Source organism: Agelaius tricolor, unplaced genomic scaffold, assembly GCF_023055355.1.
Source record: "Agelaius tricolor isolate 1412-34295 unplaced genomic scaffold, bAgeTri1.0.p SCAF_7, whole genome shotgun sequence".
Classification (NCBI taxonomy): Eukaryota; Metazoa; Chordata; class Aves; order Passeriformes; family Icteridae; genus Agelaius; species Agelaius tricolor.
In genome coordinates this window covers 16,609,834-16,628,869 of record NW_027269267.1, presented here as the reverse complement: position 1 = coordinate 16,628,869, position 19,036 = coordinate 16,609,834, and the positions used below count along the sequence as shown (strand labels likewise).

The 19,036-nt window shown below is 39.7% G+C and overlaps 1 protein-coding gene across 10 annotated transcripts in view; it reads right to left on the bottom strand.

Annotated features, from left to right (window-relative positions):
- The window catches only part of SCML2 (Scm polycomb group protein like 2), a 73,163-nt gene that overhangs the window by 40,572 nt on the left and 13,555 nt on the right, over positions 1-19,036 (bottom strand). For 7 of the 10 annotated variants that reach the window (XM_071430448.1, XM_071430454.1, XM_071430450.1 and 4 more), the window contains 4 exons: positions 18,916-19,022; positions 13,004-13,072; positions 5,979-6,049; positions 1,672-1,906 (listed from right to left, as the gene is read on the bottom strand). In XM_071430448.1, the coding sequence (XP_071286549.1) occupies positions 1,672-1,906; positions 5,979-6,049; positions 13,004-13,072; positions 18,916-18,937 (397 nt within the window). In that variant the 5' untranslated portion in view covers positions 18,938-19,022. Of the gene's footprint in view, positions 1-1,671; positions 1,907-5,978; positions 6,050-13,003; positions 13,073-18,915; positions 19,023-19,036 lie in introns of those variants that run through there. The other 3 variants (XM_071430455.1, XM_071430456.1, XM_071430458.1) reach the window with 2 other exon arrangements.

Here is a 19,036-nt window from a genome sequence, read left to right as displayed (position 1 = left end):
AGTGTATTCAATCAAAACCTCTATATATTCACTGAAAGAAGGGGGAAAAAACCCTTCTGGCTCAAACTGTATCTATCATAAGCAATATTTTTCTAGACTGGCACTCTGGTTGCATTCATTTTCTTGTGCTCCTGAAGGACCACAATAGCACAAAAATCTGCCCTTATAATCTATGTGAAGTGTCTTAATGGTTATGTCAACTGTTCCTGTGTCTGTCTCTCTACAAGCAAATCAAGATTCATACTCTAGTGAAATTATACTTTTCTCTTCATCTTTCACACAGAAAAACTGGAAGTTGCTTCCAAAGCAGGATGACAAGCTTTTTGAGAGGCTACTGAGAGAAAGCATACCTATCCTCACTAAACCTCCAATAAGAATTCTCTAAGAATTACTGATGGCAGCAAACCAGAAGTAGGTTCATAAGCATAAGATGGAAAAGCAGCAGCAACCAATTTCTGTATACAGGTAGTTTTTTATTATTTTACAGTTTATTACTTTTATCATTTCTTGCATCTCCTAAAAGTCACAGAAGATAATAAGATAAAAGGGGAGAGAGTGTTAAATTTTGGTCATTATTTGTCCTCTTTTTTAAAAGCAAAACTATTTGCAGATCATCGTGAAATCTTTAAATTTTTCCATACACAGAAGTTTAAGCTATTGACAAATATGGTATAAGACTGTAGATCTAAACATACAAGTTAATCACAGCAAAGAAAGGCAATGTCACATTTTTACTACCTCTAGCAGTTTAGTCCAAGTTACCTCTGACCATTCACCAGGTAACAAGGAATTGCTTTGTAGAATTTCCAATTTAATAAACTTCCTCAGTAAGTCTAAACCCAAGCACTATTTCTCAGTTTGGGGAGACACAATGTTGTCACTCATGCTGCTCATGGAAGACAAAAGAAGTTCTGCATGATATTTCTAAGCCTTAGAAAGCTATACATTGTTCACAAGCATTTGTTGTGCTCACAAACCAGCCATGACACACTGATCTAACATTCCTGAACATACTGATCTGAGGCAATGAGAATATCAGGCAGTCTAAGCCTGCAGTTTGCTAGAGCTCTGGAGCGCTGCTTTTACTACCTCAGAGTAAAAATTCAGAGCAGAAGGCTGCAATTCTGCACTAACCCATCTTATGCTGCCTGTCCTAGAACACAAATCAATTTGCTTGGCGCCCAAGGAAACATCCTGACTGCCCTGCAGGGGCGTGCTTTCAGCAGCCCTGCTGAAGCTTCCCAGGCCTCAGCAGCCAGTGCCCTCTTGTGAGCTGCTTGGATGCACTGATGAAGAGTAAAGGGGCAATTTGGCTTTCTCCAGTTCTTTCCAAGGGCTCCCACAAGGAGCATGCATGGCATCATGCAAGAAAACACTGTATATACATACACAAGGTGTGTGAGGAACATTTACAGAATGGGCACATTTAATATTAGGGCCTATTAAGAAAAAACAACAAAAACCAAAACTGGTCATTCTTATGTCAGAAGAATGAAAAACTAAGAGAAAGCCACAATTCACTTAGCCAGAATTAGTTTACTTACCTCTTTTTCAATTAAATAATGGTTTGGTGAGATGTTCATACCATTGCATTTGCCAAGATGAAAAGGTAAATTTGACTCTCTGAAAGCAATACTCCACGCACATTTGTTCAGCAGCTTTGTTACTTACCAAGTGGAGGCTGGAGCATGCCCCCTTTCTTTTCACAGGTCCCAATGGGCTGTATGTCTGAGGAATCCACAAGCCTCCAGAAATCATTTTTGTTGTCACTCCCATCGAGCCGCAGCCTTAGCCTGGCACCAGTGATTCCAATGACTGTAGCGATACAAACTGAGGTAACGTTGCGAGGATCGTGCGCTTCCAGCTTCATTCCAACTTTGAAATCGTTTGTAGGTGGAATTCTAGACTACAATAAAAGGCAAAAGACTTTTTCTTGCAGTTGTTAATACTGCTAAATTTACCAGCCAGATCAATAGACAGCTTTATTTCCTCCAAACTTAGCATAAAAATTATAAATATGAAGAAGCTTTTAAACTTTTGAGTGTCTAGCAGCAAGTCAGAAAAGGCAACTGGATAACCTACCAACTGCATAAACATGTTTGATTTCTAAAAAGATAAGGACAGGGTAACAAGGGAATCTATATGATGATATGAACACAAGAGTGAAGTGAAAGAAATAAAAGGACATTAGGAAACATGACGTTCAACTCAAAAAAGCCCAAAAAACCAAAACGCAAACCAACAGACACGTGCAAAAGAAAATCCCAACCACAAGGTTTATTAGCTTCCAATTCAAAAGAAATAATTATCCTCATTGTAGCAATACTTTGGAAATGTAAACAAAATTTGGACCCTTCTGTATCAAAAAAAAAAGCTTTCATTACAAAGAAAGAAGACAGAAAAAGGAGTTAGTGTGAACACTTTTAAGAAAGAAAACAGTCCTAAAGATGCATAAAACTTCCATGCTAAGACAAAAACTGTAGCTTGTGCTTATTTGTAGAGAACTGAATATAATCACAAACATACAATGCAATGCCAATTTAATTAGCACAGGGAAAAGAAATGTGACAAATGCAATTTGGTTGCTAGGAAGAACTTTTTGTCACATGCTAAAGATGACAAAAGAGGGTATTTTTTACTCATGTATCAACACACTACAGGCAGAGATTGACTGGATTGCAGTCTGATTACTTGCCTTCTGTCATATTGCAGGCAAATAACATGTGATGATGTTTAAAACTTTGTATGAACACTAACTGGGATGGAATGACTCTCACTATTCTCTTGTCTCCTCATTTCCAGCCTAAATTTTATTGATGGAATTTTTGGCCAACACTATCATTTAATATCATTTAATTTATTTTTGCACTTAAGCAAATAAAACCAAAAGCTACAACTGATCCTTTCTCAGTACCTTTTCAACAATGCAAATAAGTAAAGCACTGAAATTTCCCTTAGGGGAGGATGACTATTCTCCTACCACCCTGGAAACTCTCTTCTGCAGCTCTTCAGTACAAAGCTGGTTTTGAATACAGACATCCAGAACTATAAGCAGCCTTCCCCATGACATTTTAACCCAGTAGCTACCCTATCCAGACTAACACAGTCTGACTTCTAATATAGGAGGCACATTAGAATACCCAAAACCGTAGGCATTCACGCCCACAGGACTCCTCTGTCCCCTTGTGCCTGCCTGACCAGGCCAGGTGGGGATCCCACAGCAGGCAGACAAAGTGCACTTACCTGTCTGTGGGCACAGGAAAAGACAGGAGAAGAGTCTGCTCCTGCAACAAGTGTTAGTGATATTTTTTCTCCACCACATTTAAATGTCTAAAATATATCTTGCTCTACTTGCTATATTGTGCAGGTGCACTATTTACAACACACCCCTAGATCAACAGCAGGCGCCCTGGAGGAGCCTGAGCCCAAAAGCCAAAGAGGTGAGCAGAATTCAGTGAGCATTTGCCAGTGCTGAACTCAGACAGCAGGCTGGCTGAAAGGGAGCCTGAGCATATTAAATTTAAAGGGCAATTCAATTTCAGGATATTACTTGTCAAGCTGTTATTTTGTACAAGCGGGAAAAGCAACAGAAATTGAGAAAGTGGGGAGTTTGTTTCTTTGTTTGTGGAAAAGGTGAGCTTGTTGAAATATCAACAACTCAAGACAACAACTCATTCTACTAAAAAGCTAAGTCCTCCATGCTAGTTTGTCTTTAAATAAAATTACAAAACCTCACTCAGTAAGAGCTTTCCTTTTAAGTTCTGCTCAAACCACAAGGGACTGAGCTTTTACAATTAAAATTTTCAGCTGCTTGGGAAAAAGTTTTAGGGCAAGAAAAAGGAATATGAAGTGCATTGAAATTTTAAGTAGTTATTAAAAACAACTTAAAGCAACAGATAAAATACCTTCTAAATTAAGATAAATACTTTAATCAATTTCCATTATCTGTCTGTGTCTTAATTTATGGTAGAGGCTTTAATTTATTGTTCCCCAGGTAATTTTTAATTGCTAAAAAATTTAAACTTTTAAAATTCCCACAGGTCACAAATTCTGGATGTAATTGTCAAATTAATTTTCTTGCTGCACTTTATTTTCTGGCTGGCCACAGCAGCGTATTTCTTTGCATTACACAGAGTAATAATGACATGTAAAATCCATGTGTAACCCAATAAAAGTCAAATTAGTCCTAGGCAAAGCACAAGCACTTTAGGTTCTAAAAATCTGCAAACATTATGTAGCAAGAGGATGTAGCTCTGCACCTATCACCATTGCATGTCACTTCCTACCTAAAGATCGACTCTTAGAAAAAATGAAAATCTGCATATGCAAATTGCTTTGAAATTTGTTGTGCACATAAATTAAAGTTCTTCTTTTCAACTCACACACTACTTAAGCAATCTAGGTCCCTTGGATTTCTCTGTCAATGCATGACATCTAAGCATCTCTATTCAAGGCATTATTTGGTTGCTCAGTTCAGACTTCTTGAGCATTACTAGAGGAGAGGAAGATGCAAGAAAGGCACAGGGAAAGGCTTTTGAGCAGCTTTCTGCAGTAGTTACATTCCTTGGGAACATACACTCTGGTCATGGTGGTTTATGGTCTGTGAGTATGTCACTAACCTCAGGAAGATCCAGGGACAACACACCACCCTCTGCCTCCACCCAAGAGGAGTCTGAGGTGTCTGCCTTGTGAAAAACACATACTGTGAAAATAATTTCTGCAGCTCCACTCAGAGCTATGGACACCAGTGTTTTTAGCCACCTCTCACTGAAAGCAGCATGAGAGGGGCTCTTTGCCCTTCGTCCTCATCTGCAAAGAGCAAGCTGAGATTCAAGATCTAGCATGAGGAAATGTTACCATCTGTGTTTCTGTCTCCTAATTCTCCATTCCTGCAACTGCTTCAGACTCACCAAGTGATGGCTCCTCTCCTTCTCAGACATTCAATTCGTGCTGCTTTTTATTTGGGCCCCCACTGGAGGCCAGTATCACTTACAGTACAATCAGACCACCAACAGACCCTAGAAAACAATTTCAGAACATGCCCAAGCCACTAAACTAGACATGTACTGCCTGTCACACCTATTACATTTCTATGAACCTGAACAATCCAATTCCTTAGCAACTATCTTCCTAACACAGTGAGGGCACTGAATCCTATTTAACTTTACATAGACAAGATACACCTCAGCTTGGGAAAACAGAGAGAAAGATGCCTAAAGAGATTGACTCAGTCTCCAGAGGGCTGAACAACTGGAGGTCATTAGCTTACACAAGATGATAGATTTAAATTGCATCTGCAAATACATACTAAACCATCAGGTGGGGGGATCAAACTTGTAGGGTATAGAGTAACACCAAATAGTACATTAAACACCCTTCATCATAAATCCAGTATTTTCTTTGTATTCCCATACATTCCACTTGTTTGTCTGCTTGTTTTCTAATTTTAGTATCTGTTACCCCTAAGGAGAAAGCACTCTGTTCAGAAAGAGACAAAATTAAACATATTAGAGACCCAGGAAAAAAGTGGTTATTCAAATCTACTACACACACATCTTATAGCTAGACAGAATTGAAAGAAATCTTTCAAAAATGGGGCAAAAACTCCTCTGACAATCAGCCAATTTTTTAATTCTCAATAAAACCATGGTAGCGCTAAGATTATTGAAAAAAAGTAGAAAACATTTTTGAACACTGACAAGGCTATCTGTTTTCATTAGCTAGTCTTTTTTTTTAAAGGAAAACAGAGTTCAAAGAAACAATTTTCATGAAACCCTCAAAATTTGGCTTGAGGCAGAAACCAAGAATGAAAAAACTTCCGCAGCTAGTAACTGCCAAAACTGTAAGCTACTGATAACTACAGATCAAAAGAAGTCAAATGGGAAGTCTGCAAGCAGTCTAAATGTGAAAGTTTTTCTAGGATCACCCTGTAACAGGCATACAATAGACACACACTTGCAAAATAGATTCTGGCATACCTGTCTGAAACAATGCAGAGGGGCAGCTACTGACTCAGTCTCTTTCAGATAATCATCCCAATTAAACTGTTCTGGAAGACACAAGATAAAAAAATACATATACACACTTATAAAAAAAAAAGGAATTTACATTAAATGAAGATTTGAGGAAAGAAAGGTACAGAAAACCCAACGATCTTGTAAAATACATTTTCTCAAGAGCAGAATCATTCTCAAATGGAAACTCCACCATTGAAATACATACAGACCTTGAAGGAGCTTCAAAAGTAATGTTAATTTAAAGGGGTGAACACACAATAGGCATAATTATTATAAACCTTCCTTCAATTTTTTTTCCAAATGTAAAACAATCCAAGTCAGAATATCTAGATTCAGTTCTCTGCATAAGGATCTCCCAAGCATCCTTATATAAATCACATTAGCTTTCCTATATCTTAATTCTCCTAACAGCAAGGTTGATATGACAACCTCATATGAGTACTGAGATGATATACATTGAAAAACACAGACACATGGATACTGTTGAAATGTATGTTATGAACATTATCCATTAGAAAGCAAAAAGATTAGCACAGCCTTCCAACTGTATCTTTGTCTCTTTTTATCTGAAGTCACATAAAGGTTTCTTTCTGTAGAATATGATGTAATATGGCACAGATAGGTAAACATTATGGCAATGTTAAGTAACAAAATCATGGTATTATTTCCAGTGTTAGTAGTGTCATTGTTTATGTGTAAAGCGTTTATGGGCAAGTGGATTCTGAATTTGATTTAATTAGTGTTACCAGTTTTGCATGAATGGAAAAATATGAAGTACCAACATCAAAGATACAAGCAAGCATATTAATTATTTTAATATAAAGTGGAAGAGAAAAGCTACAATGGCACAGCTAATATTTTTGTTACTAAATTATCTGAGTGAGCTCTTTTGCTTATTTTTCTTGTTTGGGCAGCTGGCATCTTTCTGATGTTCCTTTAGAATAAAGCACTGATGAACCCAAAATGATGCAGTGATGCCACCCAGCGGCTCAGCAACAGCCACTCACAGAGCCTAATGCAAAATCCTTGGGGATGATGGAGAGCTTGCTCCAGGTGTGCCAGTAATTCTTCCAAAAACACCACTGGGCACAGATGCTTAAATACAGGTCTGCAGTTTTCAGGAGAGAGGAGAAGCAAAGAAACAATCTGAAAATGGCAGCATTTTCCAGCACTTGCACACAGCTTCTCTGAAGGATGTGTGGTGGCTCAAACCCAGATTCTTCCTGCAGCAGTACAGCGTTCAGCTGACAATATCAAGTGCCTCAAGCAAAAGGGAACCATCCCTTCGGCCTGCTGAGGTCCTGGGTTTTGGTGAAACAGACTCAGAAGTGTACAACTCCTTTGTCCTTGCCACTGCAGAAGCCAGGTGCTTGTCAGCAATGTGAGAAGTCAGTAACAAGTCAGTAAAATGTCAAAAGCTGTTAATTTGGTGGTCTGGAATATATGCAGGCTGGTAACAAAGACACTTTTACACAACATCTTGTAATTCCACCTATTTTGGAATGAAAATTTTATTCACACATTTACACAGTAAAACTGATTTTGTATTCCTTACAAAAGGCAGGATACATTAACTTAAGCATATATTTGTATTTCAGGAAGGCAGAAATAGCTCTTCAGAACTTTCCCCAGAAAGAAGCCTCCAGATTTGTTGCTCTTTTCATTAACAAGCCAAGGAGGGTGCAAAAATTAAATATTATGAACTGATAGCAAGGTTTTATCTTATAAAAATTCTTCTTGTACTCCAATAATAAAGCTGCCACTTCAGGTTGCCTTCTGATTAAAAAAAATATTCAGAGTTTACCTTAGTAAAGTACCTAATTCTACATAATTAAATCTAGTCAAAGGAAAATATTAGTTGTGTCCCAGCTGCCTCAGATCTAACATGATGTAAAAGCTGTAGTCATGCATAGCCTCGTTGTGTTAAGGACTGTACAAATACAGATACTTCAGTGACATCATCGCATTTACCAGGACAAACAGTCATTCACCTCCTCCCAAAAGATTATAGTAACATTTCCAAAATTATCTGAATTTTAATAACAGGATGGTAAATTTCGTGGGGTGGCCAAAAACAGAGAGAGAAAGAAACAGTTTTGTTTTTTCAAGGGAACATTTACTAGAAAGACACAGAAGGTAACAGAACATGTACTAGAAAGACAGGGAAGGTAAGCAGCCAGCTACAGAAAAGCCAAGAGGAAAACAACATTGCCTTGCTCTTTGCTTTAAATCCTGGCTATCAAGAGCTCTTGCAGCAAGCAGAAATGTCCTGGAGTTAAAATTAGAAGCTCTCCACCTGTGAAGATACACTGTATTAAATTAGAGCCAAGCTCTCAGAGATGGTGCTAATTATCATTTAATTACTGCAGTTATAGAGATAGGACACACATGTATGTTTGCAACATACAAGATTCATCTCTAGAAAGATAAGCACATTGAAAAAATATCTACCCAAAAGCTTCTCTGTATTCTCAGTGTGCACAGGTAAAGAAGCAATTGTGTTATTCATATTTCTAATTCTAAAGACCCTGAAAATATGCAGCTTCTGACAAATAGAAATCCTTAAGAAAATTAGCTCATACTAAATAATGTAATGTGCATTTCTCTTCACATTCAAATCAGCAGGCTGAATAAAACAGCCTAAGAAAAGACTGTTATGCAACAACCACAACGTTATAACCCACCAGGAAAGTGAAAACTAGAGAGAAAAAGAAAATTTTATGCTGAAGAGCAAACCAGCATATACTGGAAATGGAACGAAACAAAACCCAAACCAGAAGGTAACTAGAGCCTTTTGTAAATGAAAAAAACTATTAGTTTAAAACCTGCATAGGAGGGAGGCTCTTAAATAGCGATTCAAAAAAAGCAGCAATGGCAAAAAGCCTGACTAATTGAAAAAATGGAGGGACTGAGTTCATGTCACAGTTGCCTGCATTACTGGCACTGACCCATGGGTGAATGACCCCTGATGCTCTCTTCAATGCTGTATCAATACCCTATCACTTCTTGTCAAACCTGCCAATCCCAAATTTACTCAAGCTAGAAGGGACCTCGGGAGGTCTCCAGCTCAGCTTCCCAGTCTTCCAGGGTTCCATCAGACTCAATGTGAAGATTTCCTCATCAAGGAGGAATTTCTCATTCTCCAGCCAGTATTTGTCACTTCTCCTTCCACAGTGGCTCTGACAGGAGCCTGGCTCTGTCCCCTTTCCATCCACCTGACAGGTAGTTGAGGACAGCATGACCATCTCCCATAAGCTTTCTTTTCTTTTAGCTGAAAAAGAAACATTTCTTCTGGTTTCAGTACCATTTTCTTGCGTTCAATTTTTTGCAGGACTTCAAGACAGCATACTCCAGTACAGCAGCGCCTTCCTTGTACTGTGCAGCTCAAAGCTGAAGAGAGCTCTCCCGACAGAGCCTCCCAAATTCCCCGAAGCAGTGAACGCCTGCCTCCTCCCGGCCCGCTGCCCGCAGGATCCCGTTGCAGTGGAGCTCTTTGGCCACACGAGCTCGCTGCTGGCCCACGCTCCGCTCTGCCCGCGGCCTCGGGGCCTCTCCCGCTGAATTCCCGCCCGCCCGGGCTGCCTCAGGGCTCCGCTCTGCCCGCAGGCTCGGGGCTTCTCCCGCTGAATTCCTGCCCGCCCGGGCTGCCTCAGGGCTCCGCTCTGCCCGCGGCCTCGGGGCCTCTCCCGCTGAATTCCCGCCCGCCCGGGCTGCCTCAGGGCTCCTCTCTGCCTGCGGCCTCGGGGCCTCTCCCGCTGAATTCCTGCCCGCCCGGGCTGCCTCAGGGCTCCTCTCTGCCTGCGGCCTCGGGGCCTCTCCCGCTGAATTCCTGCCCGCCCGGGCTGCCCCAGGGCTCCGCTCTGCCCGCAGGCTCGGAGCAGAATTCCTCTCCCGCTGAATTCCTGCCCGCCTGGGCTGCCTCAGGGCTCCGCTCTGCCCGCAGGCTCGGGGCCTCTCCCGCTGAATTCCTGCCCAGGCAGCCGCTGCCCGCCTGGGCTCCGCTCTGGCCGCTGCCGAGAGGGACTCTGCATTCACCACCGAGTCACAGCACGGTCCTGCCATTCCATTTCCTCAGCACTGGCAAGTCCATCTGAAGGGCTGCCTTCCAGCCTACTCCCTACTCCTCCCCATTAGATGTTACCCACAAACTGCTCTGGCAGTGTGTTCTGTACAATTGTCCCCACCTGACAGTAAGGCCTTAAACAGAATCAGCCCTAATACCTCTAAGAAATGCCACTAGCTACCATCTGACAGGTAGTCCTTGCACAGCTTGACAGTCCAGTCAATTTTTCATCCACCTATCCAAACCATATCTCACCAGTTTGGCTGAAAGGACGCTACAGAAACTGTACAGAAAGCTTTGCTTAAGTTGACATGAACAACATCCATTGCTTTCCCTTGTTTCCAGAGTAACTAAGCACAAAAGGCAATCAGTCATGCACAGTTCACACACTTGACAAATCTACCTCCTCTGTTCCTAACCTCATTGCTGTCCTTTATTTGCTTGGAAATGGTTTCCAGAAATATTTTCTTTATAGTCTTCCTGAAGACTTAGACTGGGCAGGCCAGTCTGTAATTCCCCAGGTGATCCCATCTTGTCCTTCTTGACAGTGTGTACTATTTGACCTTTTCCATCCATGGTGAAATTTCCTCAACCATTACAAGTTCTCCAAGAGAAGTGAGAAGCCTCCTTGTGACATCAGTCCCCTGCCCCAGCACCCCTGGAAGCGTCACATCTGCTGCCATGAATAAGTGAAAACCTGATTTGTTGAAGTGCTCCCCATCTTTTTTCACCATATGTAATTCTCTAGTTTAGTAAAAGCTAAAAGTTTTACAAAATTTTAACTGAAGATTTAAACTATGAGTTGTCACTTGCAGATTGGTAGAATGTTTGGGCAGATGGAACATGTCATGTCTTCTCAGATCACCCCTAGGTTCCCTTGGCAGCCATCTGAGACTTTGGACATGGAGATGCCTATTTTCTAGTCTTCATCCCATAACCTTTCTTCTTCAAAGATGAGACTTCCTTTGTTCACATACTCTTGAAAATGCAGTAGTTTAGGTGTAAGGTATTTCATACTCTGCTTTATACCTTGTACCTCTTTCTTTATGTTGTGATCCTTCAATTAAAATTTTTCTCCTCCTCATATCTTTCTCTACTTGCTTCAGTCTATTTTTTTAACCTGTTCTTCACCTCTTTATCTCCTCTTTGACTTTTCCTATCACACATTGCCCTGGAAACTCTGGAGACTTCCTAGCTGCTAGCCCAAAGCATTGTATGGTGTCTTCATCTAGCATCAAGAGGCTTTTTCTGCTCCTTTGCCACCAACAAGCAACAACACAGGATAAAAAATATTTATCTGTAGATAATTGGAGATCTTGCAAGAAACTCCTCTCTGTTTGACAAAGCTGAGCCTAGATTTCATGAAGCAGTTCAATTCCCAGACACTGGGTTAATAGCACAGACCAAGTCAAGAACACAGAATGCAGAATGAGGCTTGTCTGCTTAGCACTGCTTCTCCACAAAGAGAAGGTTTTTCAACACCTTGCTCTCAGCTGCAGGAGGAGGCAGGGACATTTTCCAGTAACTCATGAAATATGGTTATCTTATCCACATATGAAGAGCACTTTGCTGGTGAGGGGTGTCTACAGCACTCTGTCATGTCAGACAACATTATTTAAAACAGACACACTGAGTCCAGTTTGACTGGAGCTCCTTTTACACTGCAGACGAAGAAAAAAGACAAATATGCCTCCTTTTCTGGTTCAAAGTAACAGGGACAAATAAAGATGACAGGTTGCCTGCACAGGTTGTGGATTCTCCTCCTCTGGAGATTCTTGTACATTTTCTGGACACAATCCCAAGTAATGTGTCCTAGGGGTTCCTGCTTGAGCAGCAGGTTGGACCAAGATGACCTCCAGTGGTTGCTTCCAACCTTACCCATTCTGTGATGGCCAAAGTCCCAATAAATAAAAAAATTAGCTCTGGCAAATGTAACAGCTGAAGGCTGCACTATGACTGGTATTGTATCTTTTATGTAAAGTCATTACCTCAATTACCCAGCCAATGTGTCAGTACCCTGGCATGTTTGATCAGTGACTATGCTACTTGTCTCCACTGGTACCCAAGAAGAACCAGACCATCTATCAAGAGTCAGAAAGCACAGAAAGGTGAGCAGAGTGAGAGTTTAAATAATTCAGTGTCATTTTTTCAAGAACTCCTGAAAAGATTTTGTACTTTAGTCAATACTACTCATGACATTTCTTACTGTCCAAATTCAAACAAACAATGTGAACATGCAAAGCATATCTAAGGATGTTGCTGCTGTCTCACTGCAGCCCACCACAGAAGCTACCCTGACAGCAATCTCATGTGTACACTGCCTTATGGCACCTGCTGTGCACAGGAGAGGCTAAGTTAGCCAAAAATCTGGATCATTTCTGGTAAGTGTGCACTTTTCCTCCATTTACTAAAAAAAAAAAACCCACAAATTCTGCTGGCACATCAATTATTTAAAGCAAAATTAGAATCCCAGGCAATTTAATCCAGTTAGCAATCCTAAAAACTCAAGACTATTAAACTGAAAATCTTTCTTTTGGCACCAGCAAACACAGTAAGGAAATAGAAGGTAACTGCAGCAGAAAAGGCATGAGACTGAGAAATACATGAGGAGAAGAACAAACAAATCAGTAACAGTTTAAAAATAATAAAGTTTAAACAGCATCGTTGTTTATACATACAAAGAATACTTATTTGGCTCATAAAACTAGCAGGTTCAACTCAAGCAGCTTCAACCATCACTTTCCATAACAAAACATACTTTCCTAACAGCTAGACAAAAGCAAAGGAATGTTTTTAACTACCCACCATAATAACCCAAGAGATTCCAAAAAGGAAAAGAAGTCAGAAAAAAGTGCAATCCAAACACACATTTTTTTTTCTTTTAGAGTACCTTAACTAAGAACCTGACAGCTGCAATACCTACCACTTTTTAAAGATGGGTTGTTTGCCTGCTGATTCTTTCCATCTTTCTCTTTTCTAATATTCTTTGAATCTAAAAGACAAGATTCCATTACATAATCAATTTAATATTCACATCACAACTATGTCCAGCATAGCACAGAATGCTTTCAAACAATACAGAATATCTTGTTGACTTTATTTTATTAATTTCAGTACATAATCAAAAAGGTATGTAAATTTAATCACCACACTATTTTCCCTTCAAAGTATATTGAAAAGTACAGCATGAAAAAGCAGAGCTTTTGACTACTTTATATCAATTATTAGAATAAATCTAATTGCAGAATACAGAATATCAGCTCCACAGACAGCAATCCTGTCCTATTTTTAAACAGTTTTACTTCAACCTACATAAAATTTGAGATCCTAAAGATCACTGGATAGCTTTATACATCTGGTTATATACAGATCACTGTGAACTGAGAAACAAGGAAAAAATACAAACCCATCCTAAAACCATATTTCTGAGTTAAAGATTTCATTCTATATTGAGATTCTTTAATACTCAATAGTCTCAATATAAAATTCTCAAATATTCAAAGCAGCTATCTCAGCACTCATCAGTTATTTAAAAGAATCACTCAGAAGAATCTACCTTCTCTGTCATTAATCTTGGCACACACTCAGGGGTCTGCCATATTTCATTTTTGATGGATTTCAGCATGCATGAGAGATGCAGGAGAGCTGGGCAGCTATAATGGAGAAGACTGAGAGAGACAGTTCCACTCATTCCTTTTAAAATACATTGTTTGGTGACCTGCTTTTGACACTCCTGGACTTGAGTGCGATATTGACACGATATTGATCTCGCAACAAAAATGCAAGCACATTTTCAGATCTAAAAATCTTTTTTGTTTTTTACCAAGATCTGCATAGGAGAATAATTCTCTTGGTCTGCAAATGCCTCACTACTGGGAATGGGGCTGCTCCTCTAGTTAGGCTTGTGCCTAGCTCACACCTTGGGTTATCCCACTGAGCCTGAACTGGTACAGGTGAAGGGAAGGCTCACTTTTACTGAAGATTGCATTAGTAGTCAATTATTAGTAGCTGTATTCACTCACTTTTTAATCTACAGCTACTGATGGGTTGCTCTTGAAAACAAAGCACTCCTGACCTAGAATGTGAAGCATTTGGTGACAGAAACACTTGAAATACAATGAATTGTTCTGCAGAAAAGACTAAGCCCTAACAGTGTTTCTTTTCTGTGAGTAAAGTATTTCATTAAACATACTGACAAGCAACGTGTGGTGTTCAGCACTTCCATCTCACATCTTTCATCATTATCAGGAAATTGCCACATAATGCAAGAGCTGGGTCATGACAAGCCTCTGCCACCAGACCCAAAATCCTGCCCTACCACTCAGTGAGGAGAGGATAAGCCATCCACATGGATGGATGGATGGATGAGAGCCACCCCATCACCCTGTCCAGGAGCTACTGGGGGGGGTGGCCCTGGGGGCAGCCCCAGTGCTGGGGGCCATCCCAGGAGACAGGCAGGGGCTGGGATGGGGCATGGGGCCAGGGCTGTGGTGATCTGGAGACTGGCCCTGCTGCAGCACCACTGGGGCAGGGCAGGTGGAGGGCCCAGGTGAGTCAGGGTCATTAAAGCCTATGAGTGTACTCAGGACCACAATACCTTCCAAGAATAATCCAGACTTCACAGTCCTACAAAATCAATGCACAACTTACACAACTGCTCATAAAATACACTGCAAAAATATCACCCTTTTCTCCTAAAGCAGACACAGGCAGAACTCCAAGTCCTTTGAAAAAGAAAAAAAATGCTGTTTACATCTTGACTTAATCTTCTTTCTTGACTTATATGCTCTTTCTTTTGGAAGAAGTTTACTTTGGAAAATTTTCTATTATATAGATTCCTGAAAAAAAATGCTAATGAAAGTCAGCTTCAGATGGAACTGCTGAAATTATTTGGGACAGGGCCTACAGACCTCTAACCTCAGCAGTAGGGCTTTAACCCATACAAGTGGATACCCTACAAATACCTGTGGGAATCTCAGAAGGGATAATGCTAAAACTAGTTCAGTAACACTGAAAAGAAGCAAGGCTAATGTTCACCTTCTCCATCCTACATCCTATGAAAATATATTTCATCCAGCCTCTTTGGGCTTGAGCTGAATCCAGATAATTTTCTACTAGCAGGACCTTTTGCCACATTCTATAACCTTAGTCAGTATTTCCCACAAACAGTCATGGTACTAAGGCAGACATCAGGCTGTCAGCTTGCAGAACAAGTAACTTCCCAATCTGACTATGTCCAAAAAGGAAATCAAGAAGTCTGTTATGTGGAGCTCCAGTGAAAGAAGAGAACTAATAACTGCTTCCTGCAAACACCCAAAGCTTGAAAGGACAGAGTCATGAAAGAGTATCTACCAAACAGTGTCAGATTAAAAACAAGATGACAGCTTTTCATGATGAGAGACATCAAGAACAGGTGAAAGAATGTGAAAAACTGCAGCCTGGACACCACATGTGTTCTTGCTGACAATCACTACATGAATTATTTATTCCCTATACCAGCAAGCTTTAGTGCCTCTTTCAAAAATATCACAGCAAATATGAAAGTTGAAACAAAACACTCTCAGCAATGTATTTTTCCTATCAGCCATTAGAAAACTACAAGAAAAGAAGAGATGATTATATTAATAAGTGGATTCCTCAATAGCATTTTAAACATTTCATTTGAGGTGGAGGCATTTTCATGCACAGTAAACACAAAGCACTGTCACTATCACTTGTTTTTGATGGTAGGAAATCTCCTCTTTAAAAGGTACAAATAAATCTCACCCAGCATATGCAGAAGCATCCAAGAATAAGCCTGAATAAAACCAACACTGCTTTCAAAGGATCCCCTTGCTTTTATGCATTCCAACCTTCATCAGTGGGAAGCTGGGAATACCATTACAAAGCTGGAGTGTTTTGTCTAAACAGATGCAAAGCTACTAGCAGAAGAATTACCAACCTGTTCCCACATCAGAAACCCTGTATCTTTCTATTGCCACCCCAGAAAACTTTCCCCAGTCTGTATTTCACAGTCACTATTCACAGTCTATACTGCCCAGCCTTGTTCAGGTATGCTTTTTCCAATGTTGGCAGTTAGGCTGGATAAAAAAAAATGGTTTATTTTCAAAAAAAGATAAAGAAAGTAATATTTTATTAAAAACCAATTTTATAAATATTAAGTTTTTATAAACACATGGAGTTTTTTAATGCATGCCAATCTATATTTGAAATTTTAATATTCTATATTTTAATAAATTTAGTTTCCAAAGATCACAGAAAAAAATTTAGACAGAAGGCTATTATTCAAATCACTGGGTTGAACAAGATGATTCTGTCTGCACGTGATCCCCAGCTTGGTCAAACTTTGAGGTCAAACCTCAAAAAATGAGGTAATGAATGACATAATATGTACCTGTAAATAAATGTACATGTACAAAGAGTATTTTCTTTTCATCCCATTGCACATTCAGCTCCTAGCCACATTCAATGGCTAATTCCTTGAAACCTGAAAAGTTCAGTTGAAAATAGGAACTCTATTTATATATTGGAGACAGAAGAGACTTATTAGTCCTACAGTCTTGAAGCTCATGGTAACAAAAAAAAAAGGTCAGCTTAATTAATCATCTATCTTCCCCTGTCCATTTCTAAAGGGAAAAGTTTCAGTTTATTTCTCAATGTAAAACACAATACGTGTTAGATCATTTGCCAAAACAAGAGTTAGAATGAAATTTTGCTTAATCAAATGGACTAAATCAAATGCTACTCAGCTCTCTAAAAGAACAATGAAGAACAGGATATCTATCTCAAAAAAAGTTTTGAAAATGAAGTATTACATATAAGTACATAGCATTTATATATTTGCATATTTAGCCTATACCATGTGAAGGCTAAATACCCTATGAAAAATTTCTTTCTTTTAGGGCAGCAAGATAGGAGTACAGCATACACTAAAGTTTTAAAAGCAACATATTCTATTGTTCACAAACAATTTATTTTCTAGAGTGCACTGATAAGCTAAAGCTTTAGATACAAGCCAAGATTAGAGTAAGATTATTTAACATAGTGCTTTCTGCTTACTGATTCAAAACTCTGTGTGTTTACATTACTCCCACCCTATCTGTAACCACAGAATTTTGCTGATAAGATTACTCAACAGAAGACAGGCAAGAGCAACCACATCTATCACTTAAGAAACTAGAGACAAAGGGGAAAAAAAAGGACAAAGCTATCCTGACTGACTTGTGAATACCAAACAAAAAATAATCAGAGAAGGCAGTGGTAAAGCTCTGGGCAAAGATAATCCTGGTGACCAATGTGTATTTCCTCTTATAAGCTCCCATATTGAACTACAGTTTCTTGCCTGAGAAGCTTTAAAACTTTGCAACTTCTTTCTAGAAGACTTAACCTTTCAGCAAACTAGATGACTGTTTTGTCTAAGGGATAGCAAACATCATGTCTTTTAACAGCAAAAGTTTTCACCCCGGAATGGTGTGCTACATGTAGGGAAGGCATATATGTGCTGTCTTCTAAGACTTGTTATTTGCCCATTGTCCACTGTGGGGAAAATGAAGTTCACAGTCATGCTTTCAAGACTCCTGCAGCTATCCCTCAGCCACCCTGAGGTCTTCAACTCTTCTGGGTCTTCAGAACATGGCAGGATACCACTCTTCTCAAACAAGCCCCTTGTCTTTTCCTGATGTAAATACCTTTGGGCGACAAAAACTTTTGCTCTTCCCATGCCACACAGTTACTCACCCTGAAATGAAGTTTACTAAAACAAGCCCAACACTAACTATTGCTCAGGAAGGGGCCTTCTTCTCACTCCCCACTACACAGCGTTGTGAGCGCCTTTCACCAAGCCTCAGTGCACACAGTTTAGGATATCCAGACAGAGTGAATATGAAAATTTCTCCTTTCCTTTCTTTTTGTGTTTCCCTAGCAGGATTCTTATCTTATCTGCTTGGAACAGCCAGTCTCTTTGACTATATTTAGACAACAGCCATGCAGAAAACCTACAAGAGAAGGGGTCAGACTTCCTCCATAAACTCCTGGTGCAACAATTAAATGGATGACTCCTGCCATTACAGAAAATCTATTCTAGCAAAAGACAATTATTTACCAAGGGAACACACAAGCACATAAAGCAGCTTGGGGTGAAGGTGGTAAGCTCAAGGAAAGTACAAAAGTGCTAGCAGCCTTTTATGGAGGATGACTACCAATCTGGAAGCTTCCAAAGCAGCAACAACATGGTTTCAGAGAGTAGATCTTTTGCTCTTCTAATTATTTTTGTTTCATCAGCCCAAACACTCTTGTTTCTTCTTAAGTCTCACTCTCTATTTTAGCTCTGAACTCACAATTAACATCTGCAAACATGATACAGCAGAAATCACACCTTTGTGGTACACCGTGTACTTGTGGATGAATTTCTTTTAAAATGTTCATTTTATCTTCAAAGACAGTTGCTAATGCCATTCACTGTGATAAAATTTGATTCTTTGTACTCCTTAGTTATTATCCTGCTAAATTATAGGCAACTCCAGAATAAAGCCCTCAGTTTTATTTAATAGCACATCTAGACACATTCCTTAATTTCACAGTACAGTAATGATTTCAAGGCTGTCACAGGACAGAATTTTTTCATTAAACTTGTGGAACTCAAGACAGCCAAATTCAGCATATATATTCTAAAACAATGTGAAGTTTGAACTTACCTGTATTCAGAAGATATCACAAACTGTCTTCCTTAATCTAACAGTATGGCAAATTGTCATGTTGTATTCCACCAGATCCAAAAAGAGAATTTAACAGGTTCCCCACTTTCTTTCCTCTTGGATTAAAGCTACCAGGCCTTACCTTTCGCTGCTGTTCTCCCCATGGTAACACTCTGTGATCTCCCCTCTCACAATAAAAAGGCTGAAGTTGAAAGACCAGTTAATTCTTCCTTTCAACACAACAGTTTCCTGTGGAGCAATAA